This window comes from Zingiber officinale, chromosome 6A, assembly GCF_018446385.1.
Source record: "Zingiber officinale cultivar Zhangliang chromosome 6A, Zo_v1.1, whole genome shotgun sequence".
NCBI classification, from domain to species: Eukaryota; Viridiplantae; Streptophyta; class Magnoliopsida; order Zingiberales; family Zingiberaceae; genus Zingiber; species Zingiber officinale.
Window position 1 is genome coordinate 146,297,055 of NC_055997.1, and position 26,048 is coordinate 146,323,102.

Consider the following 26,048-nt stretch of genomic DNA (forward strand, 5'->3'; position numbering starts at 1 on the left):
TTTGGATCAAACGTGTTAAGTTCCGCAGGCGATCCAAAATTTAATTTAAAAGAACACATGGTAGCTAGGAAAAGGTTCAGACCTTTGTACAAAATTTTTGTACAGTGGAACCTCTAGGTTTTCCGAGTAGCAACCAACAGGCGCTGTCCGAGTCATCCTCTATTTAGATTCCCAGTTGGCTGCTCAGCAAATCTCGGGGATTTTCGAGATAAATAGTACAAGGCTCAAGCTCTACATGGGGGCCATTGAAAAACTTAAGCTCAACTTTAGGGAGGTGATTATTCAGAAGATCCCCCGGGCGGAGAATCAAGTGGCGGATGAATTAGCCAAGCTGGCAAGCGCGTTATCCCCGGTCGGCTATCAGAAGCCGATCGAGTAAGTATCTTTAGTAGCACATGTCGATCGGATGGAGGGCATCACATACCCGAGCGACTGGAGGACAACTATTGTGGAGTTTTTGCGCTCGGGAGCTACTCCCTCCGACCGGGAAGAAGCTCATTTACTGAAGAGAAGGGCTAGTCGGTTCACCCTCGTGGGAGATCAACTCTACAAGAAGGCCTTCTCCCGTCCGCTCCTAAAATGCGTCAGCTGGGAAGATGCCGAGTACATCCTTCGAGAAGTGCACCAAGGTTCGTGCGGTGGACATCCAGGCGGACGGTCGTTAACCAGGAAGATTTTGCTAGCCGGGTATTTTTGGCCAACACTTCAAAAGGATGCCGCCCGGACCGTTGCAAATTGTCTATCCTGTCAGAAGTATCACAGCATGTCCCACCGACCGGCAGAGGAGATGAAAGCATCAACTGTGGCCTGCCCGTTCGACCAATGGGGGATGGACATCGTGGGACCCTTCCCCATGGCTACCGGGCAGCGGAAGTTCTTATTGGTGGCGGTCGACTACTTCTCAAAATGGGTAGAAGCTGAGCCACTTGCAAAAATATCCGAGCAGATGGTTAAAAAGTTCATATGGCAAAATATCATCTGCCGCTTTGGCATCCCAAGACGACTCGTCTCCGACAACGGACGTCAATTCACTGGGAAGCTGCTCGGGAAGTGGTGCGAAAGTTATGGCATCGAGCAGCACTTCACATCGGTGGCATACCCCCAGAGTAACGGTCAAGCCGAAGTAACCAACCGAGAGATTCTCAGAATTTTACGGGCTCGGCTCGACCATGAAGGAGGCAGCTGGGTAGACGAGCTGCCGGGCGTCCTATGGGCTCTCCGCACGACACCAAAGGAGGGAACGGGCGTCACTCCATTTCACTTGGTATATGGAGGCGAAGCAGTCATCCCGATTGAAGTTGGGGTGGAGTCCGTTCGGGTACAAAATTATGATGAAAATAACGCCGAACGGAGGAACATGGAGCTAGACTTCGTCGAAGAGGAAAGAGCTAAAGCGTCCGTCCGGCTGATGGCGTACCGGAAACAGAACTACAACCGGCGCGTGATCCCCAGAGCCTTTCAAGTAGGCGACCTAGTTTGGAAGAAAGTCAAGCCAGTCGGAGATGTCGGCAAGTTGGAAGCTCCCTGGGCAGGACCCTTTGAAGTGGTCGAGAAGCTCCGTTCGGGCGCTTATTACCTCAAGGATGCGGAAGGTCGGATGCTGGATCGGCCATGGAGTGCAAATCACCTTCAGCCATATAGAGCTGGGTGAGAGGTGCACTTTTGCTCTATTTTGTGTAAATTCAAAATAGCTGTACTCCTTTTATCGCAGGAAACAAATTATTCCCAAGGCATTCTGTGTTCATAGCCGAACGGTTAGTTCTTCGAAGGCCCCCGAGCCGATCGGCCGGGAGGTTTATATCCGAGCCGGGCGCCCGAATAGCGAAGGCCCCCCGAGCCGATCGGCTGGGAGGTTTATATCCGAGCTGGGAGCTCGAGAGCGAAGGCCCCCGAGCCGATCGGTAGGGAGGTTTATATCCGAGCTGGGAGCTCGAGGACGAAGGCCCCGAGCTGCTCAGCCGGAGGTATATTGTACGAGCCAAAGGCTCAATTCCGAAGACCCTGCGCCGTTCGGCAAGGTAAACGTTGTCCAAATTAGGCTTAAAAGCCCGTCGAGCTCCGACGTTAAAGATCGAGAGCCGCGCCGACCGGCTATAAATATCCGCGCCGACGAGCTCCGTCGTTAAAGATCGAGAGCCGCACCGACCGGCTATAAATATCCGCGCCGACGAGCTCCGTCGTTAAAGATTGAGAGCCGCGCCGACTGGCTATAAATATCCGCGCCGACGAGCTCCATCGTTAAAGATCGAGAGCCGCGCCGACCGGCTATAAATATCCGCACCGACGAGCTCCGTCGTTAAAGATCGAGAGCCGCGCCGACCGGCTATAAATATCCGCGCCGACGAGCTCCGTCGTTAAAGATCGAGAGCCGCGCCGACCGGCTATAAATATCCGTGCCGTCGAGCTCCGACGTTAAAGATCGAGAGCCGCGCCGTCGAGCTCCGACGTTAAAGATCTAGAGCCGCGCCGACCGGCTATAAATATCCGCGCCGTCGAGCTCCGACGTTAAAGATCGAGAGCCGCGCCGACCGGCTATAAATATCCGCGCCGTCGAGCTCCGTCGTTAAAGATCGAGAGCCGCGCCGACCGGCTATAAATATCCGCGCCGTCGAGCTCCGACGTTAAAGATCTAGAGCCGCGCCGACCGGCTATAAATATCCGCGCCGTCGAGCTCCGACGTTAAAGATCGAGAGCCGCGCCGACCGGCTATAAATATCCGCGCCGTCGAGCTCCGACGTTAAAGATCGAGAGCCGCGCCGACCGGCTATAAATATCCGCGCCGACGAGCTCCGACGTTAAAGATCGAGAGCCGCGCCGACCGGCTATAAATATCCGCGTCGTCGAGCTCCGACGTTAAAGATCGAGAGCCGCGCCGACCGGCTATAAATATCCGCGCCGACGAGCTCCGACGTTAAAGATCAAGAGACGGTCCGGCGTCTATAAACCCTCCGGCCGGGAAACCGGGAGACGAGCCGGCGTCTATAAATCCCCGAGCAGAAGACTGACGAGCTCCGTCGTTAAAGATCGAGAGTCGAACCCGCGACTGTGAGCTTACCGGACGAAACTAAGGACGCCAAATAACGAGCGTTCGCAAGTACTAAATTGATTAAGTCCGATCGGCCATCAGTTTGCCAATACTTTGCATTCACTGAATGCAAACAGCATAGCCAAGCGCTAAACGATTTCGAGGAAAACAAGTCAACTGATTGACCCGATCGGTCGCCTAGGGAGGAACACGTGTAGCTTAACTGACCCTACGGATAAGCACCAAACAAACAAAAAAGGGGGCAATGAAGGGCAAACAAAAATACAAGCAAAGGAACACAACTAGGCCGAACGGCGCGTATAAAAATTTTACATCCGCAAAACGGATGAAATACAGAAAATACTTGGAAGAACTCGTCTCACTCCGGGTCCTCAAAATTAAAAAAGGCGTCCGGGATATCGTCAATCATAGCCGCCAGATCTGAAGAGGGAATGCTCAGGTCAGCAGGAAGGTGCCCACCCTTCTTCAAGTACGCCATGGTGACCTTGACCGCCTCGGCGAAAGTTGAGGAGACGTTGCCACCAAATTTTACGCCGAACCGCTCCGAGCGGAGGTATTCTTGGCGCGCTGCTGCTAGGCGACTCGGCTCCCCCTCCTTGTACTTTCTGAGCCCCGCTCGGGAGGCAATTAGTGAATCTTGGAGAACTTTTTGGTCCACCTCCGCTTTAGTGCGTTCAGCTGAGCGCCCATCCCGTTCGGCAGTTAATTGGGCTTCCAGGTTCTTAGATTGCTGATCTAGGGCTCGGACTTCGACTTTCATCTTGTCCAGATCAGCGATCGCCCGCTTCTTCCGGCTACTGGCGCGCTTCACGTCTTCGTCGCGTTTCTTCACCAGGCCTTCAAGTCGAGCCACCTCTGTAGCCAGGTCGGCGGCCTTCTTCTGTTCGGCCTCGCGAGCTTGTTTCTCCCGCTCGGCCGATGGACCCCCCGAGACTTGGAGTTTTTCCATGAGGTCCTCCAGCTCGGCCAGCCGATGGCTAGTGGCGATTTGCTCCGCCCAATGCTGTAAGGGAAATAACAAAATCAGGAACTGAATAGTAGCATGGCACAGGAAGAAAAACGAACCTACCTGAGTGGCTTGCTGCATATGGTTATCGTCGAGCTGCTTGGGCGTCATGAGGGCCACCCGAATCTGGGCGTCCTCGAAGAGTTTGGCGAGCGGACCCGTCAAGGTTATTTCATGAATGGGGCTTGACGGCCGATCGGCAGACAGTAAATATTCCTCCGATGGGAATCGAAGGGTAGTCTTGATGGTCGGGTGGCCGGCCGGCATTTCCTCAGCTGCAGTCGCCTGGCCCGAGGACTCCCCTATGGTTGAAGTCTCGCCCAACCGTCGTAAGCGACGACGAGTCAGTGGAGGAGAGCCAGAGGGCTGTGCGGTGGGCGAGGCCACGGGGGTCCTGATCTGCGACGGCGTGCGATCTGGCGAAGCGATCTCGATCGGCGCCTGTGGTTCGCCCTCTGGGGTCGGCGGAAGGCCGGAATCCCTTCGACGTTTCCGCCGAACTTCCAGTGGTGAATCCCCGGTCTGGGGGACTCCCAGCTCTGCGGGAGCAGAGGAAACAGGATCTGCCTCAACCTCCGTTGAAGTAACCTTGCTGAGGGATATTGCCCCAACAGGGCGGCTGGGGATTAGACCCCGCTCGGCGAGTTCTTTTTTGGTAGCCGCCTCAATTTCCACGGCTTTCAGTTTCAGATGATCAGTATCCTTGGAGCGCCACATGACTTCAGCTACAGTAGAAAAAATTAAAATCAGTTAGACAAAAAAAGGCGAAGTGAGTAAAGAGTCCTTACTCATGCGGTAGGGAAGATTGGCCCGAACGGAGATAATCCAAAATGTACAACACCTTGAGAAGCAATCGGTCGATTTTGTACCGACCGACAACGGTCTTGCGCATGAAGGTAGGTGGATTGCTTCGAATTTGCCTAGCTCATTGGCGACAATGATCCGCCATTTGGTTACGAATCTTTGGCCGGAAGTCGTATATAAGAAGAACTCCTTCCGATGCTTGTTGGAGGTCGGCATATTGTCAAAAATTTGAAGCCTATTCTACTTTGGAAAATAAAAGTACCCAACTCAGATTGTTTGGGGTAGAAGAAGTAGTGGAATATTTTGGGGTCGAGTGGGATCTTTGCGACAAGAGGACGACCACCCGCTCGGTGACCTAAAGGAATTCGGCAAGTTGGTAGGCGGGATGCGGAAATAATTACAAACTTCCAAAATAAATGGATGGGTAGGAAATCTAAGGCCGCCCTGAAATTGGTCCAGAAAAAAACAAATAGTACCGATCGACGGGTTATGGGGTCGGTCGGTCGGGTCGGCTATAACTATTTCATGGTCATCCGGGATCCCGTACGTCCGAACAAGACGCCGAGCGCCCTCTTCGTCAAATTTACTCTCCATGGTCATATACCAGGGATCATGAACATCAACAGCGGGTACGGAAGTGCTCGCCATGACTAAAGTACCCAGAAAAGGAAAGAAGGAAGCCGAAAGAAACTCGGAAACGGAGGACAGATAAAAGTTCGCAAGCAAGGGGACGAAAGGAGATCCCCGCGAAAAGGAAAGGCCGAACGAAAGGAAGGGAGAAGCTTATTGAGGGAAGATGAACGGAGAGGATCACCAGAAAGCCGAAAACCACCAAGAGGCAAGAACTAGGACAGCCGGAACGATGCAGCAGCGGGCACCTTCGACGGAGAACGCGCAATGAGACAGGGAATGCGGCGTAAGGGCGAAGACGAAGGCTTTATGCGAACGAGGCTGGTCGGCCTCGTCCGTCGGATGCAGGTCACGAGAGACGAGGTCATCATCTAACCATCCATTTCAAAACAATCGGCGTCTCATCGTACGGATCATCACCGCCACGCGAGAAAAGCCACGTGGCGCTCTGTCACCAGGCGCAATTAATGCGCCCATACCGCGCATGCTTCGACTTAATGAAAAGGATTTGCGTGATTTTCGAGAAGATTTAGACAAGCAAACATCCACGTTGAGCGCCAAGACATCCAAGACGAAGAGCCGAGCGGCTGAATTTGGCATAAGGGCCGAACGGCTCAAGGGATATTATAAGCGACGGTAAGGCGACGACCGCCCGCTCGGACACATAGTCCAGTCAGTCGGACTTACTGCCTCCTTCGACTAGACTTGAAGGGGAGGCAAGTGATCCGACGGTAAGAATGGGGGACCCACTTCTTGAAGGGTCCCAGCATGAGGACGGATGGAGGACTGACTAAGCGGGTAATGGCTGCGTCAAGAAGTTGAGCAGGTCCGAGCGGAGCCAGAGATAACCCAGCCATAGGCTTGGGTTTCCGACGCCAAGGCAAGAGGACTGAATGGCCGAGCGGGTGTCTGCCCGGCCGGAATCGAAGGGCCGAGCGGGTGGTCCGTTCGGCCAGGATAAGGGCGAGGATACAAAGGTTAGCCGAGCGGCCTATTCGTTCGGCTCGGGATATGGGATGTCAGCAAAGGCATGTCGGATGATTATGCCGTACACAAGATCTCACGATAGAGGGTCTTGCCATCACATCATGGAGAGGTTGATACAGTAGCGGTATAGCCTTATGGGTGCTCTTCTGACAGACCCATACCTGGGCATGAATGCCCTTCTGACAGACTCATACCTGGGCATGGTCGAAAGCAGGTGATTGCTTTGATTGGCGCGCCCAGGCTCCTTCGAGAGGTCTATATAAGGTCTCCATTTCTTCACCGGAGGTACACAAGTCTGAATCTCTGAAGCCACCTCTTTGTTATTCCTCGCCTGACTTGAGCGTCGGAGGGTCGTCGCCGGGACACCCTTCCCGGCTCGGTTTTGCTGCAGGTTCGCCGGAGCACTCGAGGATCCAGCAGGGAGCGCCACATCCCCAGCGTCCGTTGACTCCTGGTTCGGACAGGATCAATTTCAATTTTCTATAGTTTAAACTTTGTAAAAGTTTCTGACTTATGACACAAAGTATACTCAGACCTTTCATAAGTAATCATTAGTAAAACTCATAAAATACAATTGCCCTCCATATGATGTTATACTAGCGCCCTAGAGATCTGTATGTACATAGTCTAGAATCTCCTCAATCTTGTTTGTTGTCGTCTTGAATTGCACTTTGCTCTATTTTCCAGTCATATAGAATTTGCATAATTCAAGCTTGCACGTCTTGACACCTCTCATCAAATCTCTCTTGTGAAGTTTTAGCATTCCACATTCACCCATATGCCCTAGCCACATATGCCACAAGACAGTACTGTCTGATTCAGATTCTGCTGAGGCGACTCCACTTACAACTGTAGTCCCTCTCAACTTATAGATGTTTCCTGCTAACTTTTATCCTTTCATTACCCTCAGAGCTCCCTTGCTGACCTTCATCATCCCGCTTACTTATTTGTAACTACAACTAATCTCATCTAGTGTGCATAGTGAAATCAAGTTTTTCCTTAGCTCTGATATATATCTAACATCACATAGAGTTCTGATCACACCATCAAATATCTTGATTTTGACGTTCCCTATGCTGATAACTCTGAATGATGCATTGTTTTCTATCAACATTGAATCAGAATCCACTGCCCTATAGGTATCAAACCACTTTTTGTTTGGAGTCATGTGATATGAACATGTGGGGTCTAAAATCCATACATCCATCAGTTACTCCGAGCTTGACATAATTGATAGCATTTTTCCATCGCCACTCTCTAAATTTTCTTCTTCAACTATGTTTGGAGACCTTGTTAAACTGCCTTTGTTATTTGCAACATGTTTCTTTATCTTTAGACAATTTCTCTTTATATGACCTTTGCCTCTACACTTATAGCACGTGATCACCTTCTTCCTTCTCGACTTAGAACGAGCCTTGTTGTCGTTACCAGATCTATGTCGAGATTTGCTCCTACTATACTTTTGGTTGCTATTTACCGCAAGTCCCTTTTCCTGAGAAACTTCATCTTTTGTTTTCTTCATTTGATAAAAATCCAATAACGCACTTTTGATCTCCTCTAATTTGAGAGTTTTCTTGCCCACATCAAAATAGTAACTAAATTCTCGTACGTAGGAAATGAAGGTAAAGAATTCAACAATATCGACGCCTTATCTTCGGCTTTGATCTTCGCATCAATTTGCTTCAGATTGCTATTAATTTATTTGAATACGTTGATGTGTTGGCTCAAATTGATTCTTTCTGTCATTTTCAGTCCGAATAATTTATACTTAAGATACAATTTGTTTGTTAATGACTTTAATATGTACTATTTTTCCAGCTTTTGCTAAACTATTATCGGTAACTCTTCATTTATGACATGATATATCACATCATCCGTAAGACAAAGTCTAATTGTTGTCATTGCCTTCGTCTGAAGTTTTTCCCAATTCGATCTCTCCATGCTTTCTGCTTTTCTTTCTCATAGCGTCTTCACCATGCCTTGTTGCACAACAAGTCTTTGACCCTTTTTTATCATAATCCGAAGTTTCAGGTTCCGTCAAACTTCACCATATCAAATTTTGCAGAAGTTGTCCCCGACATGTTGAAGAAATTCGTCAAAACTTCGCTCTAATACCAATTGTTGTGCAAAGAGGGGCAAAACCTCTCAATCTCTAACGTAGAAGAAGAGGAAGAGATAAAGAGAGATCGCGTGGAACAACAAGACAAAGACGCATAAAATGAGCAAACACGAGGAAGGAGAAGAAGAAGAGCTATCATGGTTCGGCGGCGTACATATTTCTTAAAAACGATGAAGTTTTATTAGAATTCTCTATACTCAAAAGAATCACATTCAATGATTCTCATAATTGTACAATAGATTTACAATGATCCATATAAATAATGCATAAATCTCAAACATGATAAAATCTTAATAGATTTTTATTATGAAAAATCGTAATATAATTCTATTATAAAAAATCGTAATAAAATTTTGTTATATAAAATTATAATAAAATTTTATTATATAAAATTATAATAAAATTTATTATAAAAAATCATCATAATATTTTTCATATTGATCTTTAGTTAAATATAAATCACCCGTCAACCGTTGGTACCGTGTTAGTCTTGTGAAATTTGTTTCCTTCAATTATTAAACTGATTCAATTCTCCCTCTGTTCTACTTTTCTTGCCACCTGGTGCAGTGATCGTCCACATGTCCCGGTATACCACGGTGCGAATTCAATGACCAGTAATAATCATCCTAACCTTTGTTTTTTCCTTGGCGGAGGAGCAAGAAGCGAAGCTTGACGAAGTTCCGTTCATGTCTCATGGATATCGGTGGCGCCGCGCTTCCGTTGGCTGAGTCAATGGCGTCTCAATGTCGTGGCGGTAGCTCTTGCCACGGCTTGTGATCCCAAGAGTCCCTTCTCAATTCCAACTCCTTCACCTTTCCATCCATCATCAATGCGTGCCAACTTTGTCAAAAGCTATCTAAGTATAATTTTTGCCTTACAATATATATATATAATTCAGATATTTAATTCTTCACATCAATTAATCTGGAAGGTAGGAGTAACTTCGAAAGCGTGGACTGCTCGTGCTAGATATTTTTTTTTTCTTAATATTATAATTTAATCTCTATCCTAAAAAATAAAAATTTATTAGCATAATTGAGAGTTTAAAAAAAATCACCATTTCAACAGCTGTAAGAGGTGTTCACCTGTACCTTTCACAGTTGTAGCCTAGCTAAAAATACTATATATATATATATATATATATGTAATTTTTTATATATAATCAGCCTTAACGATAAATACTAAGTGTGAATGGTTATTGTCTTCCAATCGGAGAAAATTAATTTTGCAATATGCCCGATTAAGTTGTTTCATGTGATAAAAAGATGTGATAAAAAGATGATTCGTTCGCTTCTAATATTCCCGTCTAACGTTTTTGTCAATTTGTCCCTAGATTAATATGGAGGAGGTAAATCACGGATGGCTACTAGTCATTGGTACAAATGATCAAGACATGAAGGAGGTTATACTCGGTCATGTCAAGTTTCAATCCCAAGACCTCATATGATAACACCCTATGTCTTAACTATCGCACCACTCCGAGAAGACTCCGATTAAGTTGTTTCAGAAATTTACCCTGAATGCCTGATTAATTTTGGAGTTAATTTTGGCATACGTTTGATACTTGTATTAGCAAACCATTCAGCGAAATAACTTGATGAATTAAATAATTGGCCAACGGTAAAATCTGATCTTATCTCAGCTGAGTTTTGAACCGTGATACTGCATGCATCCACCAAACACTGCCAGAGGGCAAATAAAATATTATTTATCGGTTGAAGGGAAGCTATTGATATTTGCTTAAATGGGCCGTCAGTCCTTGTGGCCCGTAATTATAGGTAGTTGAAAGGGTTGCCGTCCTTTACGTGCTGTGTAGTTACTTCATTGCTTTTGCTCCGTCCGTCGCCGCCGTCGTCGTCGTGCTCCGTGATCTTGTCTGGGAATCTTGAGATCGCGCAGGGCTCGTAGGAGATGTGGCGCCGCTGCCTGCCGCAGACCTTGCTCTTCTCGAAGAAGGCATCGTCGTCGATCGGGGCGACGCCTAGATTCCTCTCCAACAATTCGGTATTCCTCTGTCGTTCTGCGATCCTTTTGAAGTTATTCGGATCTCAGCTTGACAAAAGAGCTTCGTGTGTTTAGGCCGTCCGCTTTGCATGGCCCGTCTTGGCATTTGATGGCGATGGGAAGAAATTTTTTTGTATTTTTAAATTTTTTTTTTAATCGCGTTTTAGTGAAGTTCTTGTCTCTCTGAAATTTCAATAATAAGAACGATCCGTTCTTGAAAAACCATTTGGTCGTTCTAACTACTAGGCATGCCTCTGCTTTGGATTGGATCACGAGCACTGTCGGAGATATGATGTTGTTTAATAATATTTGTTGCTTAATGATGAATTTGTTCCTTTTTTTTTTTCCTTATTTCTGTGCTCGATTCTCGTCTCGCTTCGTCTCTCTCTCTCCCCTTCTTTTTTTTTTTCTCTTTATTTTCCTGGTCACTAGTCGATGTCTTGTTTGGTGTTTTATCATCTCAAAGGCCTGAATCTCACTATTTTCCTTTGAATGTAGATGATTTAGTTTTCTTAGTCAATCTATACTCTCCGATGGAGTAATTACTTAGACGACGCAATTTGCCACCATGTGTCACGGATTAGGGTTCTGTCCATGTATCGTGATCCGATTTTATGTAATTTTTTTTATAAAATAGCTGTGCAGTATATTTCCTTGAGTTTAATTTTTTTTTTCGAAAATTGATCTTTTGTGTGTGTCATTTTACATTCAAAGGCGGTTCGTTAATCTTCTTAACTTTTTTTTCCTCTCACTAATCTTGGTTAACCATTTACAATGATATATACTTATTCTTTGTAAGACTGAATGTTTCCCTTTTGATGCAAAGGTTGGACAATCTTCATACACTATCGTAGATCACACATATGATGCAGTCGTTGTTGGTGCTGGAGGTGCTGGCCTTAGAGCAGCTATTGGTCTCTCGGAGCATGGCTTCAACACAGCTTGCATTACCAAGCTCTTTCCAACTCGCTCTCATACAGTCGCCGCACAGGTGCTGAAAGCTAGTTCTTCATTTTTAGTATTTTCAATTTGTATATTCAATCTCAAATGCTGATACATTTATGCATTCTTTTGTAGCTGTACATATGGATAACTAAATACATACAAATCCTTGCTAAATACCTCTGGCATATCTTAAAATTATTGGTTTGGTCAGTCATTAGGTTCTTGTTGGTAAGTTAAATTGTCATTCTGTAAGATAATAAGTGGTATTAAGACAATATAAGTGGATTAACTAAATATGTAGATGCAGGTCTGATACAACATTTCTTTTTTTTCCAGATTATGAGATTTTGCTATATTCTTTTCTAAATTGAAACTATTTTTTTTTAATGATACAAGTGTGAATACTATATATTTCCACCTTTTGTAAAAGACTGAGCTATCATTGTGTTTTTTAATCATGCTATGAAATAATTCATGTGTAGAAGGGTGAAAGTTTAACTTTCAACCTCTTAGGAATTCTGGTTCTCCCTTTGATTGGAGAAGTGTAATTTAAAATTGGTATTGATGATAACATTTCCATGTCTGCATCACTTTTGTCATATGCTCTACTTTGAGAGGCTATAGAGGTAGTAAGTTCTAATTTTTACAACTCTTGGAAAGATTGTAGTGCTGTCCTTCTGAGCAATGGGAAGTGTGTACCTGTTTGTGAAATGAGCATCTTGATCAACAAAATTTGAATAACATACTATATTTTGAAATGCAGAATCAAGGAACTAATGCAGTTTTTTTGAATTCCTTGCTTTTGAAATTATTCAGTTACCAAATGCAACAACTCCTGTGTAATCCATTTTGTTGGTTTTGGACAAACTATCTTTGAGTTGCTAATAACCTAATGGTTAAGTGATGCCAGTTCTTTTAAAGGCATCACCCTTGTTATTTTTCTAATAGGATTTTCTGCTTGTACTTGAATTTTGGGTTTCAACCAGCTTCACTCTCACTATTAGTTTGGAAATATATACTGAATCATGTTAACAATCATATACAGGGTGGCATAAATGCAGCTCTGGGTAATATGTCAGAAGATGATTGGAGGTGGCATATGTATGATACCGTCAAAGGAAGTGATTGGCTAGGTAACTAACTTGCAAGAAGGATCTGTCAATTTACTTAATCTCATAAATGTATGATATTGTCTAATTTGCTTTAGCAGAGTAAAATAGAAAATAATAAATCCTCATTGTTAGATGAACCTACCCAGACTTTTTTCTTTTGGTGGATAGGGAGATGCTATCACTCTTTGGCTTTAGGTTTCCTCACTTCTACATCTATGTACCATAGTGACGTGTGGCTTGTTGACTTCCACTAGGTGATCAAGATGCCATTCAGTATATGTGCAGAGAAGCGCCAAAAGCAGTCATTGAGCTGGAAAATTATGGTTTACCTTTCTCTCGGACTGAAGATGGGAAAATCTATCAACGAGCTTTTGGAGGTCAAAGTTTGAATTTTGGAAAAGGTTGTAACTTAACACACATGATTATGGTGAAAAATTCTCCAGGTTTTTAGTGCCTAATAGTAACTAACATACTATTTGCATTGGTTGGCATATCAATAGGTGGCCAGGCATATCGTTGTGCATGTGCTGCTGATCGAACTGGTCATGCGCTGTTGCACACACTATATGGTCAAGCGATGAAGCATAATACTCAGTTTTTTGTTGAATACTTTGCTTTGGATCTTATTATGGATAAGGATGGTAAGTTTTTTTTTTTGTTGAGATTCCGCTAAAATATATTAATTTGGACAATTTTTACCTTTTAGTTTCGTACTATGTATTGAGTCGACCCCGCCTAGTGGGATAAGGCTTGATTGTTGTTGGTTGTTGTAGTTTCTTACTATGTATTGGTAGACATTTTCCATGCCCTCTTTGTACTCTTATTTGGGAACTTAAATTAGCACTACTTTTGGTTATTGATTGATTTCTTTAAGGAGATATCATAAAACTCGGATAGAAATCTGATGTTTTTTTCATGTATTATTTACTGCTGAGCATGCTGACTGGTGTACCTTTGGTTGATGTTTATGCTAAAATGATCAGAAAGGTGAAATTATGAAGGAAAAGAAATGCATATTAGTGCAGTTCTGAATTCCATCTTTTTAACTCTGATCAACTCTAGTGAATGGCTCTTCCTACACATATTTATATTTTCTTCTAATTTCATGTTTGGAATACATCATAATGGCTATAAAGTCCCAGTTACTTGGGTTGTTATACAGAATTTTAGATGTAGTTTGGAATAATGAATTTTAAATAACCAAAGTAAGCAATATAGTGCAAGAGGGGAGATTAAAAATTTTGAAAAATGAATGAATGAGCTCTCTTTGTTTTGGTTAACACGCATACAATATCCACGGAAGATTTTGGCCATGTGGTCTTAGTGTCTTGATTTCTTAAAATTGTCACTAAAAAGTTAGAGTTTCTCATGGAATTTCTTTTTTGATAATGCATAAAAGCAAGCCCTCATTTTCGTAAAGGCATATACTGAACCAAGGACTTGGCAATCACTTCGAAGGTCTTTTCCAACTTCTTAAGCTGACTTCTTTGAGTTGTTCATGCAAATTAAGGACTAGTTTATGTATTTTTCCTTTCTAGTTAAAGCTCTAGTAAGACAGGTATTTACGGCTTCAAGAAGAATTAGCAAACAACAGCGACCCAATTTGTTGGATTTGTTTCGAGTTGAGGATTGCACAATAGCCAATAGTAGATCAGACAATAGTTCAGATCTCTCAAAATAGGCGATTAGCAAATTTTAAAGGCCATCTGCAACTAGCAGGCATCACCGACATTCCTTTTGGTGCTTCAGCAGAGGTCAAGTGCTGATCCAGTTGGATTTCCAGATGAAGTTTGCCCTGGATCATCTCGTGTTTAGGTTTGCTTAATTGGTTTGTTTTTCTGGATCAAATAAGTTTGTAGTTGCTTCAGTATTGTTTTCTGGGAATATCTTTGCCTGATGGTTGTGATATCATGTCTTAGAGATGCAGTAGTAAACAAGTCATGCTTCATGTGTCATGACCGGTTATTACTACTATTTCCCAAACGTGGATGTTGAGCTTTAGCTACAGTGGTTGAAGTATGCTGATTATTTCAGTAAATGTTGTTAGCATGTTGCTTATCTGGAATTTCTGCTTGGAGATTTAGGGTATTTGCTGCTAATGTTTGTTGGGTATAGATTCATTAAGGTGTATCTTGGTATGTGTCAACCTGATCAGTTTTTAGAACATTTGTTTGTGCTACTAAATACGGACTTGTATATCTGGATGAGGCATAAGTGTTGATTCAGTCAAAGAGATTAGCAAAATTTTTGCTTGATGCAGTTTATTTTTTGTGAAGTTTTCTCAGATTATACTGTCAAAGTGGTTGTGAGTTCCATTTTACTATTGGGCTCTTCCATCCCGGGATTAATGGAGCTGAGATCTACCATGTAAATATATCCTTTCATTGATGCACTTTTATCTAGTCCCACGCCAAAAAGTGAACTATTTATTTAGAATTTAAAGAATGAAATAATTGGACTAGTAAATACTTGAAAGATGGGTTGTTTATAGGACTAAATGAATAGCAGAGCTAAAATCTTAGATTTGTTGAAATCTAATGCTAGCAGTTCTTCTGTCACATTTTGTTATTATCCTACTGTTGTCATTCCTTTCTGATTGATCCGAATGGTTGGGAGCCAAGGCTTGTTTGTCTTGTTGTTGCCATTATTATCTTCTTTTCTGATTCATGCAATTTTTTAGATATGTAATTAATTCTTATACATGTATGCTTGTTATCAATGGCGTAGGCACTTGTCAGGGAGTGATTGCCCTTAATATGGAGGATGGGACACTTCATCGTTTCCATGCAACAAACACAATTTTAGCCACTGGGGTACTGATAGTTTACTTTTGGGGTCCAAAACAACACTTTCTTTGATTTCTCACTGAATTAAGTTATGAATTACTTTACTCAGGGTTATGGTAGAGCTTACTTCTCTGCAACATCGGCTCATACATGTACTGGAGATGGCAATGCCATGGTTGCACGAGCTGGTTTACCCCTCGAGGTTAGTTTGATTACTATTCTATTGTAGTGCTATTCTATGCCTAACACATGTGGTGCTTCTTCGTAAATTTTATTCTTCCTGTAGGATCTTGAGTTTGTTCAGTTTCATCCTACGGGCATATATGGTGCTGGATGCCTAATTACTGAAGGTTTTAATGCTTTTCTCTTAGTTTTAAGCAATCCCTGAGTCCATGTAAAGGATGCCCAATTTTTTATTGCATCCTTAGGAGAATGCTTTCTCTTCACTAATTGTGGTTTATTGATTGTTTTAACTGCAAAGTTTAGGATCTCGAGGAGAAGGTGGTATTCTTAGGAATAGTGAAGGTGAACGGTTTATGGAACGATATGCTCCTACTGCAAAGGATCTTGCATCACGTGATGTGGTTTCGAGATCTATGACAATCGAGATACGAGAAGGACGTGGTGTAGGTATGGACTGAATGATTACTTGTGGGTTTGTTTTTCTAATGCTGATTTTTATGGTGCTGAAGTTCATGGCATTGATATTTGGTTATTTTGGATATACTTTAGGACCGCTGAAGGATCATATTTATCTCCATCTGAATCATTTGCCCCCGGATGTTCTCAAGGAAAGACTTCCTGGGATATCCGAGACTGCTGCTATTTTTGCTGGTGTCGATGTCACTAAAGAACCCATCCCTGTTTTACCCACTGTGCACTATAATATGGGTGGAATACCAACAAACTACCACGGGGAGGTTCGCTAGTGGCTATCATATGGATTCTGAGAGTGCCTGTAGCTCTTTCTATGCCTGCTACTGATTTGTTCTATTTGTACATGTGATTGGTTTCTCAGGTGGTTCAGATAAAGGGCAATGATCCTGATGCAGTCGTTCCTGGTCTGATGGCTGCTGGAGAGGCCGCTTGTGCATCTGTTCATGGAGCCAACCGACTTGGTGCAAATTCACTCCTTGATATAGTGGTTTTTGGCAGAGCATGTGCTAACAGAGTTGCCAAAATCTGCAAACCAGGTATAACGTCATATTCTCGTGTGAGCTAGAACTTAGTGAATGCCTATTGCAAGTAGAATCATCCTATTGAATGGACAGGCCAGAAGCAGAAACCTCTAGAGAAAAATGCTGCAGAAAAGACTATTGCATGGTTGGATAAATTAAGGAATGCGAATGGTTCATTACCTACTTCAGAAATACGTTTAAACATGCAACGGGTGATGCAAAATAATGCTGCTGTTTTCCGAACACAAGAAACACTTGAAGAAGGTTATTTGTGTGCCATGTAGTAGTTGATTGAATGAAGTACTTCTGCTCTGTGATTTTCTATGTGATTTTCTGTGCTAATTACTTTTGCCTGACTTTCTTGTAGGTTGTCAATTGATCGACAAGACATGCGAAAGCTTTCACGATGTTAAAGTCCATGATCGGAGTTTGATATGGTTGATTCCTTGTGCTTCAAATGATCAAGTTTTCAATGATCTTTCTGGTTCTTAATGTCTACTTGTGTTTGCAGGAATTCTGACTTGATTGAGACCATTGAGCTAGAAAATCTTTTGATTAATGCATCCATAACAATGCACTCTGCTGAGGCAAGAAAGGAAAGCCGAGGAGCTCATGCTCGTGAAGATTTTACGGTCATACTCTCTCTGCTGAATATTTCATTTCACTATCGTGTTAAAATCATGGTTGTAACGTGAGTGTTCTCTTGCAGAAAAGAGATGACCAGAACTGGATGAAACATACATTGGGGTAAGTATTCAAGTTTATCTTAATTTCCTCTCAAACTTCAAACATGATGCATTATTTGAGTAGTGTTTTTCAACATGCATTGCTATCTGAATGCTGAGAAAACCAAGAGCACACTGATTCAATCAATGCTCATTAAATGCTTAAAGACCTCGATAGAAGCTGCTCAAGGTTCGACAGCAAGTTAGAACAGTTGAGAACTTTGGTGTCGAGTTGATTGTTAACGATTTAACCCCATAGTCATGTGGAGTCAAAAATAGATGCTTGAGTGAGCCAATAAGGAAATGGTTAGAAACAAGCTACTCTGAATTTACCAACTGGCCAGCCAATTAGAAACACCAATCAGTCGATTGATTGGCAAATACGATATACATACCTACCGTCCGGATTCTTGAAATTGGCTCTGTTTTTGCTAGTTTGGATTGGGTTCGATTCTAGTCAACTGTCTGAGTAGTGGTATATTTCCTTGTTTGACAGATACTGGGAGAACGGAAAGGTGAGGCTTGCATATCGGCCTGTCCATATGAACACCTTGGATGATGAAATCGAGTCCTTCCCGCCGAAAGCACGAGTTTACTAAACTTGTATGGATTCCTAAACTGATTGAGTTTTTAATAATGGAAAAATCTTTTTTTTTTTTGTGTGTGTAATTCGTCAGAGAAATCCTGATATGTAATGGACTACATTCGAACTGTCTCAAATGAGGCTCAACTTTGTAATTTGAGTCATTTGAGGATCAACTGCATGAATAAATTCTGTAGGTTGGACTAATTTTCCCCAATTGTTGTTCAGTGTAATCAATATGTTTAATAAATTTGCCATTTAGTTTGTGAAAATCTTTTTTATTCACTTTATTTTTATTAAGAAAATCTCGGTCGTAAGGAAAACAGCTGCATAAGTTTTAATGGATAAGTACATATAGCAATGTAAGCGTACTTGAATACAAATTAATCAGTATTTTATTATTAATACCTAAACTGCGGATACAAAAGATTTTGATCAAAAGTTTTAAAGATTTAAAGAGAACTCGAGTGTTAATTCCCAAGCAACGATGGTTTTGGTGCGAAGGTAAATGGGCGGATGGGTTTTTAGGGTTTGATTTTCATGCCGAACAAATAAATATATGCAATGGTAAATTCATTATCTTAATGGTTCCCTAATGTCAGTCCCAAGTTTTCAGTTTTTAAGAATTTTTTTTTAGTTTTAGTTGGGTTTGATAAATAGAACTCTGATTTTATATTTTTGGTGGGTCATAGTAAAACTAATTATTAATTTTTTAAATATGATTTAATTAGTTTTTCAGCCGTTTTTTTTGGTGAAATGTTGATTTTCAGACGTTCGTTTTTCAAACGTTATTTTTTTTTTGAACGTTGGTTTTTTTGAACGGTGTTTTTTCTTCTAACAGTAACCAATTTTAGATTATATATCTATACTTTCTTATAAAATTCTCCAATTCATCCTATCTCTATTTTTTTAAAATATATTTTATCCTTTATTCTTTTAAAATGATTTAAATTGGAGGTTTTAAAATTTTTTTAAATTCTAAAAATGTAATTTCATAAAGATCACGTAATCATTCTAATATTCAATATTTTCAATTTTCTATTTTTACACAGAATCGTTAGAATTTTTCAAATATTCCATATATTCCATAATTTCCTCCAAAATTTTAAAGTTCTCAAAATTTATCGGCTCCTCTGAGTAATGCCTCTCAATCTCCATTTTATATGTATCCTCCCGAATATTGACAATTTACGGCAAGTCAATTTGTAATATCACCCGCTTCTTATGAAATTTCTTCTCCACAACTCTCATTCATGCTCTCAGATGAATCAAGAAGGGTTAGCATAGACGCATCTAAGACCAACAAAGAATCAGTAATACTATCTGAGATTGCATAGTTGAACATTGAAGATAGTTTGGGTGTGTAACACTAAACGAGCCAAGTGGTCAATGGATGAAGAGATACATCTTGTAAAGACATGGATTAATATTAGCACCGAGCATATGTAATGATCAAAATGAATAAACTTTCTGAAAACGAATTGCATATTACTACAACAAGTATTGACCTGATGGATTTGTGGAGCGACCTTGGGTGAAGGTAAAATCACATTTCTATATGATCCATCCGATGATGAATGAATTTACAACAATATACAACTTTTATACATATCGTGAAAATAGGTGGAGTGACGAGGATGTGCTCATGAGAGCACATAAAATGTGGCAAGGAAATCATTGTAAAGTCCTTCAACTATGAACATATTTGGCGAGTTCTTAGAGATTGCGAGAAATATACTCCACATAGAGTTGGTTATCGTGTTGTGCTAACAAACAATCCAAGACCTCAGAATCAAGACGACATATATCCTCATCCAATCTGGATGCTCCTATCGACGTAGATGATTGTGAAGTCCATACTCATCCAATGGGGCAAAAGGCAACGAAAAATAAGGGTGATCCGGTGGTAAGAACAGGGACCCCCCTCTCAGGGAAGTCAACGCCACGTGGAAGTCAAAGGGTCAACGGCCGACCGGAGAAGGGGAGACCGGTCGGCCAAACGGGGTCACATTGGAATCAAAAACAACCCGACGGGGAGTCGGGTCTCCGACGCTCATGGGAACGGGGTCGCCGGGCCGATCGGGGAGCCCGCTCGACCGAAGGCCTAAAGTAGCATTACTGTGAACAGTCAGCAGAGCACACGACCGGGAATCTCCTGAGCGGACCAGCACATACGACCGGCCGGCCGTGAGAGGACTGCTGACCGACCGGACGCTCGGCATGGGGTAAGAAGAGACAAAAGGACAAGGGAACAACTTCTAACAGAGGATATGCTCCACGACCAGGCCATACGCAGGATCTTAAGACAAAGGGTTCCGCTGTCCAATCAGAGATGTGCTCGGACTGTAGCAGTATGGTGTCAGGTAAGCTTTTCTGACAAGCACATACTGAGGTATGGGCTGAGGACACGTATTCGCCTCGGTATGTGTGTGTGAGCCCCTTCACCGCTCTATATAAGGAGCCTCACACTTCGCCGGAGGTACGCATTCTTGGATATTCGAAGCCACCTCTTTGTTGTCCACTTGCCTGACTTGAGCGTCGGAGGATCGTGGTCGGGACCCCCTTCCCGGCCCGATTTCCTTGCAGGTTCGCCGGAGGTCCACACGACCGGTCGAAGATCTACATCAGCAGTTTGGAGAGCACCATGTGCCCAGCGTCCGTTGATTCATTGTTCGGACAGGATCAATTTGGCGCCGTGTGTGGGAACGCTCCTGCATCCGATCGGAAGCAATGGACGAAGCTGGACGACCCCACTCGGTGATGCTCTCCACAGAGGAGCTCGACGTTCTGATCGAGACGAGAGCAGCTAAACTTGTGGAACAAAGGCAGAAGTCGCAAGCCGAGCGGATTGAGCAGCAAGCGACATCAGCATCAGGGGGCCGAGCGGAAGCACCGCATGCCACGGTTCCATTTCATCGGGCCCTATTCCGCACACCTCCTGAAGCCGCAGCAGTTAATCGTGATCGAGGATCTTCATCAGACGAAGTGCCAATACGAGACAACAGAAAAGGCAAGGCCACCCGAGCGGATCAACTGTCAATTCTCAGAGGCCATCCTGCGGGACCCTCTGCCAAAGCACTATGTGCCCCCGGCGATCGGTGAATACAACGGAACCACCGACCCGGATGATCATTTGGGTAAGTTCGACAACACAGCTACCCTTCATCAATACACCGATGGAGTGAAGTGTCGGGTTTTCCTTACCACCCTCTCGGGATCGGCTCAACGGTGGTTTCGGAGGCTGCCGGACGGATCCATCACAAGTTTCAAAGACTTCCGCACGGCCTTCCTCCACCACTTTGCAAGTAGTCGGCGTTATCAGAAGACAAGTGTCAGCCTGTTCGCCATCAAGCAAGAGCCCAGAGAGTCGCTCAGAGCTTATATTCAGCGATTCAACCAGGTGGCTATGGACATTCCAACGGCCACCTCAGAAACGATGATGAATGCGTTCACGGAAGGACTCGTGGACGGGGACTTCTTCCGCTCGCTCATTCGGAAGCCGCCCAAAGACTACAATCATATGCTACACCGGGCCAATGAATACATCAATGTAGAGGAAGCCCAAGCGGCCCGAAGGAAGGAAACTCCAACCGAACGGGCGCCCCATGCCGAGCGGAAGCCGCAGACTGCTCATCAGCCGCCCAGAGGACCGCGAGCTGAAGCATCCCGCCCCCAGCAACATGCAAGATCCCACGCCATTCAAGAAGTGTCTGCCGAGCGGCCCAAACCTAAAAAGAAGGTATGGACCCCAATATTTTGCTCATTTCACCGGACAGACACGTATAATACAAGAGATTGCCGAAGCCTCCCCTTGATCGCCCACCCCGTGCCACGAGGTGGCCACCGTCGATTGCCATCATCCAACAGGCGGCAGCGCCCTCGCGAAGCCGATCGGATGATATCCGACAGGCGGCAGAGACAGACTCCCGAGCGGCATCATACTCCGAGGCGTGAGGACAATCCCCGGAGGTCTAGGGAGTAGCCTAGGCCGTCCGCTCGGGAAGAAGAAAATAGAAGTAACACTTCCCGAGGCGAAATCAACATCATTGCTGGGGGCCGACCGGCGGCGACTCTAACAGAGCAAGAAAGGTGAGCGTAAGATAGCTTCAGATCCATACGGTCGGTTGCAGCCAAGAGCAGGCGAGCGGGCCCGAAATCAGTTTCGGGCCCAGGGACTTGGAGGGAGTCGAAGTGCCACATGACGACGCTCTCCTCATCAAAGCGATAATAGCTAACTACACTATTCACCGCGTTTTCATCGATACAGGAAGCTCGGTCAACATCATATTCAAAAAGGCCTTCGACCAACTACAAATTGATCGAGCCGAGCTGCTGCCCATGACAACCCCCCTCTATGGGTTTACGGGCAATGAAGTTCTGCCGGTCGGACAGGTCCGACTGACTATCTGGCTGGGAGAGGAGCCGCTCAGAAGGACGCGTACTGCAAACTTCGTCGTTGTCGACTCTCCCTTAGCATACAACGTTATCTTGGGGCGACTGGCGCTCAGCGAGTTCCAAGCGGCCGTCTCCACCTTCCACCAGAAAATCAAGTTCCCAGTGGAAGATAAAGTGGGAGAAGTACGAGGAGACCAGCTGGCGGCTCAGCGATGCTACGTCGAGATGGTCCGAGCTGAATCTAACGCCGCCCGGAAGACGCCACGGATCGAGGTGAACGCTATAACCGAAAAACCACCCTCTTTGGTTTATGAAGAAAAAGAGGAACTGCAGATTCACCTGACCCGATCGGAAGCCACCACATTCATTGCTGCCGATCTGGAGGCGAGCCAGAAAGAGGAAGTGATCAAATGCCTCCAGAGAAACTGTGATGTCTTCGTTTGGTCGACTCATGAGCTGCCCGGAATTTCACCGAGTATAGCGCAGCATGAGCTCCATGTCCGACCGGATGCTCGGCCGGTGAAGCAAAGGAAGAGGGACTTCAGCGCCGAACAAAATGCCATCATCCGAGCGGAGGTCGAGAAGCTCCTTGAGGTCGGCCACATATGCGAGGTTCAGTTCCCGAGCTAGCTGGCGAACGTGGTACTAGTCTCCAAGCCGGGCAACAAGTGGAGAGTTTGCATTGATTTCCGGGATCTCAACAAAGCATGCCCTAAGGAATTTTATCCTTTACCCCGAATCGATCAACTGGTGGACTCCACAGCGGGCTGCGAGTTGATATGCATGCTCGACGCCTAGCAGGGCTACCATCAAGTGTCGCTCGCCCGAGAAGATCAAGAGAAGGTTAGCTTCGTTACAGCCGATGGCACGTACTGCTACAATGTGATGCCGTTCGGACTGAAGAACGCGGGAGCAACTTACCAGCGCTTGATGAACAAAGTGTTCAAGGAGCAGATCAGACGCAATTTGGAAGTATACGTGGACGATATTCTCATCAAATCCGTCCGATCGGCCGATCTCTTCAAAGACATGGAGGAGACTTTCTGAACGCTGAGGAAGTATGGAGTTAAGCTGAACCCTCAGAAGTGTTTGTTCGGAGCAAAAGGCGGGCGTTTCTTGGGTTACATAGTGACCGAGCGGGGCATCGAGGCAAATCCCAACAAGGTGAAAGCATTACAAGATATGCAGCCCCAAGAAATCTGAGGGAAGTACAGCGTTTGACCGGTCGGATAACAGCATTGTCCAGATTCATCTCGAAGACAGCCGATCGGAGCCTCCCATTTTTCAAAATCTTGCGCAAGGCTACCAAGTTTCATTGGGATGAGGAGTGCGATCGGGCGTTCGAAGAACTGAAGACATATCTGAACTATTTGCCTGTGCTAGCCAAGCCAGCTGTGGGTGAGCCGCTCTGTATTTACTTATCTTCAACTGAGCAAGCAGTACGCTCGGCATTAGTGAGGGCGAGCGGAGAAGAGCCCGTGTATTTCTTAAGTCATATTTTAAAGGACGTAGAATCTCGCTACACTAGGCTCGAGAAACTAGCTTTTGCCTTGGTCCTCGTCGCTCGGAGACTTCGCCCCTATTTCTTGGCGTATACTATCATCGTCCGGACGAATAGCCCTTTGAAAAGAGTGCTGTTGAATCCAGAAGCATCCGGACGGCTCATCAAATGGACAACGGAATTGAGCGAATTTGATATTTAGTACCAACCCCGCTCGGCGATAAAGGCGCAGTCCTTGGCAGATTTTATCACCGAAGTGCAAAGGCAAGAGCTCGAAGCTATGTGGAAAATATTTGTGGACGGATCGTCCACTCGGCTCGGGAGCGGGATTGGTGTGTTATTGCTCTCTCCCCAAGAAGAAAGGATGCATTTATCCGTCCGGCTGGATTACAGAGCTACAAACAACGAAGCGGAGTATGAGGCCCTTATAGCCGGCTTACAGGCCGCCCGGCATGTGGGGGTCGGCCGGGTGACGCTGCATTCAGATTCTCAGTTGGTCGCTCAGCAGCTCTCTGGCACTTTTGAGATTAACAACGCTCGGCTCAAACTCTACGCTGAAGCTTTCGAAAAGCTCAAGGCCAACTTCAGAGAAGTCATTATCCAGAAGATACCCCGAGCGGAAAACCAGGTGGCAGATGAGTTAGCCAAACTAGCAAGTTCAATAACGCCGGTCGTCATCCAGCAGCCAATTGAACAAGTATCTTTGGTGGCACACGTCGACCGGATGGAGGGCCTCGAGTTTCCGAGCGATTGGAGGACAATCATCATAGAATTTCTTTGGTCGGGGGTAACACCATCCAATCGGGAAGCAGCCCAGCAATTAAGGAGGAGAGCCGGTCGGTTCACGCTCATTGGAGACCAACTCTACAAGAAGGCTTCTCCCGTCCGCTTTTGAAATGTGTGAGCTCGGAAGACGCGGCATACATCCTCCAAGAAGTGCATCAAGGATCGTGCGGATGGCATCCGGGCGGACAATCGTTGGCTAAGAAGATCTTGTTGGCCGGATACTTCTGGCCAACCTTACAAGCAGACGTCGCTCGGACCTTCGCGACGTGCCTTTCCTGCCAGAAGTATCATAACTTCTCCCACCGACCGGCGGAGGAAATGAAAGCAGCTACCGTATCCTGTCCATTCGACCAGTAGGGAATGGATATTGTGGGTCCATTTCCTATGGCGACCGGTCAGCGGAAGTTTCTACTGGTGGCTGTCGACTATTTTTCCAAATGGGTGGAGGCCGAGCCACTAGCCAAGATCACCGAGCAGATGGTTAAGAAGTTCATCTGGCAGCATATAATTTGTCGTTTCGGTATCCCTCGTCGGCTCGTATCTGATAACGGACGACAGTTTGCGAGGAAGCAGCTCGAAGACTAGTGCAAAAGTTATGGCATTGAACAACACTTTACTTCCGTGGCGTATCCACAAAGCAACGGCCAAGTGGAAGTAACCAACAGAGAAATCCTTAGAATTCTTCGAGCCCGACTGGACCACATAGGAGGAAGCTGGGTGGACGAGCTGCCAGGCGTTTTATGGGCTATCCGCACAACCCCAAAGGAAGGGACGGGTGTCACGCCATTTCATTTGGTATACGGCGGCGAAGCGATTATTCCGGTCGAAGTCGGCGTCGAGTCCGTCCGCATCCAGAATTATGATGATGATAATGCCGAGCGGAGGAACATGGAACTGTATTTGGTCGACGAAGAGCGAGCCAAGGAGTCCGTCCGGCTGATGGCGTACCGGCAAAGAATGAAGCAGAACTACAACCGGCGCGTGATCCCCAGATCATTCCAAGTTGGCGACCTTGCCTGGAAGAAAGTAAAGTCGGTCGGCGACGTTGGCAAGCTGGAGGCTCCTTGGGCAGGCTCCTTCAAAGTCATAGAGAAGCTCCGCTCGGGGGCTTATTATTTGAAAGATGAAGACGGACGGCGGCTGGATCGACCATGGAGCGCGAATCATCTCCAGCCGTACCGAACTGGGTGAGAGGTGCGCTGATGTAATTTTATATATGTTTTGGTCGCCTATGTCCTTGTAATGCAGGAAGCAAAATAATATAAGATGGCAAATATCTCCGTCGAACGGCAGTGTTAAAATTATCCTTAAAGGTCGTCGAGCTCCGACGTTAAATATCGAGAGTCAAGCTGACGACTATAAACCCTCCAAGCGGAAGACTGTCGAGCTCCGACGTTAAAAATCAAGAGTCGAGCCGGCGACTATAAACCCTCCGAGCGGA

The 26,048-nt window shown here is 44.9% G+C and overlaps 1 protein-coding gene across 1 annotated transcript; it reads left to right on the forward strand.

The window, feature by feature from the left end:
• Positions 1-10,358: 10,358 nt before the first annotated feature.
• Positions 10,359-18,142, forward strand: LOC121998546 (succinate dehydrogenase [ubiquinone] flavoprotein subunit, mitochondrial-like). Its single transcript, XM_042553512.1, has 16 exons — positions 10,359-10,596; positions 11,423-11,587; positions 12,587-12,674; positions 12,908-13,054; positions 13,154-13,294; positions 15,381-15,466; positions 15,549-15,641; positions 15,726-15,789; positions 15,926-16,069; positions 16,172-16,359; positions 16,458-16,632; positions 16,711-16,881; positions 16,985-17,054; positions 17,129-17,249; positions 17,327-17,364; positions 17,839-18,142. Exons 1-16 carry the CDS (start codon positions 10,504-10,506, stop codon positions 17,939-17,941), a joined length of 1,887 nt encoding a protein of 628 aa, XP_042409446.1. The 5' UTR covers positions 10,359-10,503; the 3' UTR covers positions 17,942-18,142.
• Positions 18,143-26,048: the final 7,906 nt, after the last annotated feature.

Excerpts from the sequence above, each read along its gene's own strand:
- LOC121998546 (XM_042553512.1), top strand. The coding sequence starts at position 10,504 with ATGTGGCGCCGCTGCCTGCCGCAGACCTTGCTCTTCTCGAAGAAGGCA. Across the intron at positions 16,070-16,171 it reads ACGAGAAGGACGTGGTGTAG|GACCGCTGAAGGATCATATT; the intron begins GTATGGACTGAA and ends GATATACTTTAG. Across the intron at positions 16,360-16,457 it reads CAACAAACTACCACGGGGAG|GTGGTTCAGATAAAGGGCAA; the intron begins GTTCGCTAGTGG and ends TTGGTTTCTCAG.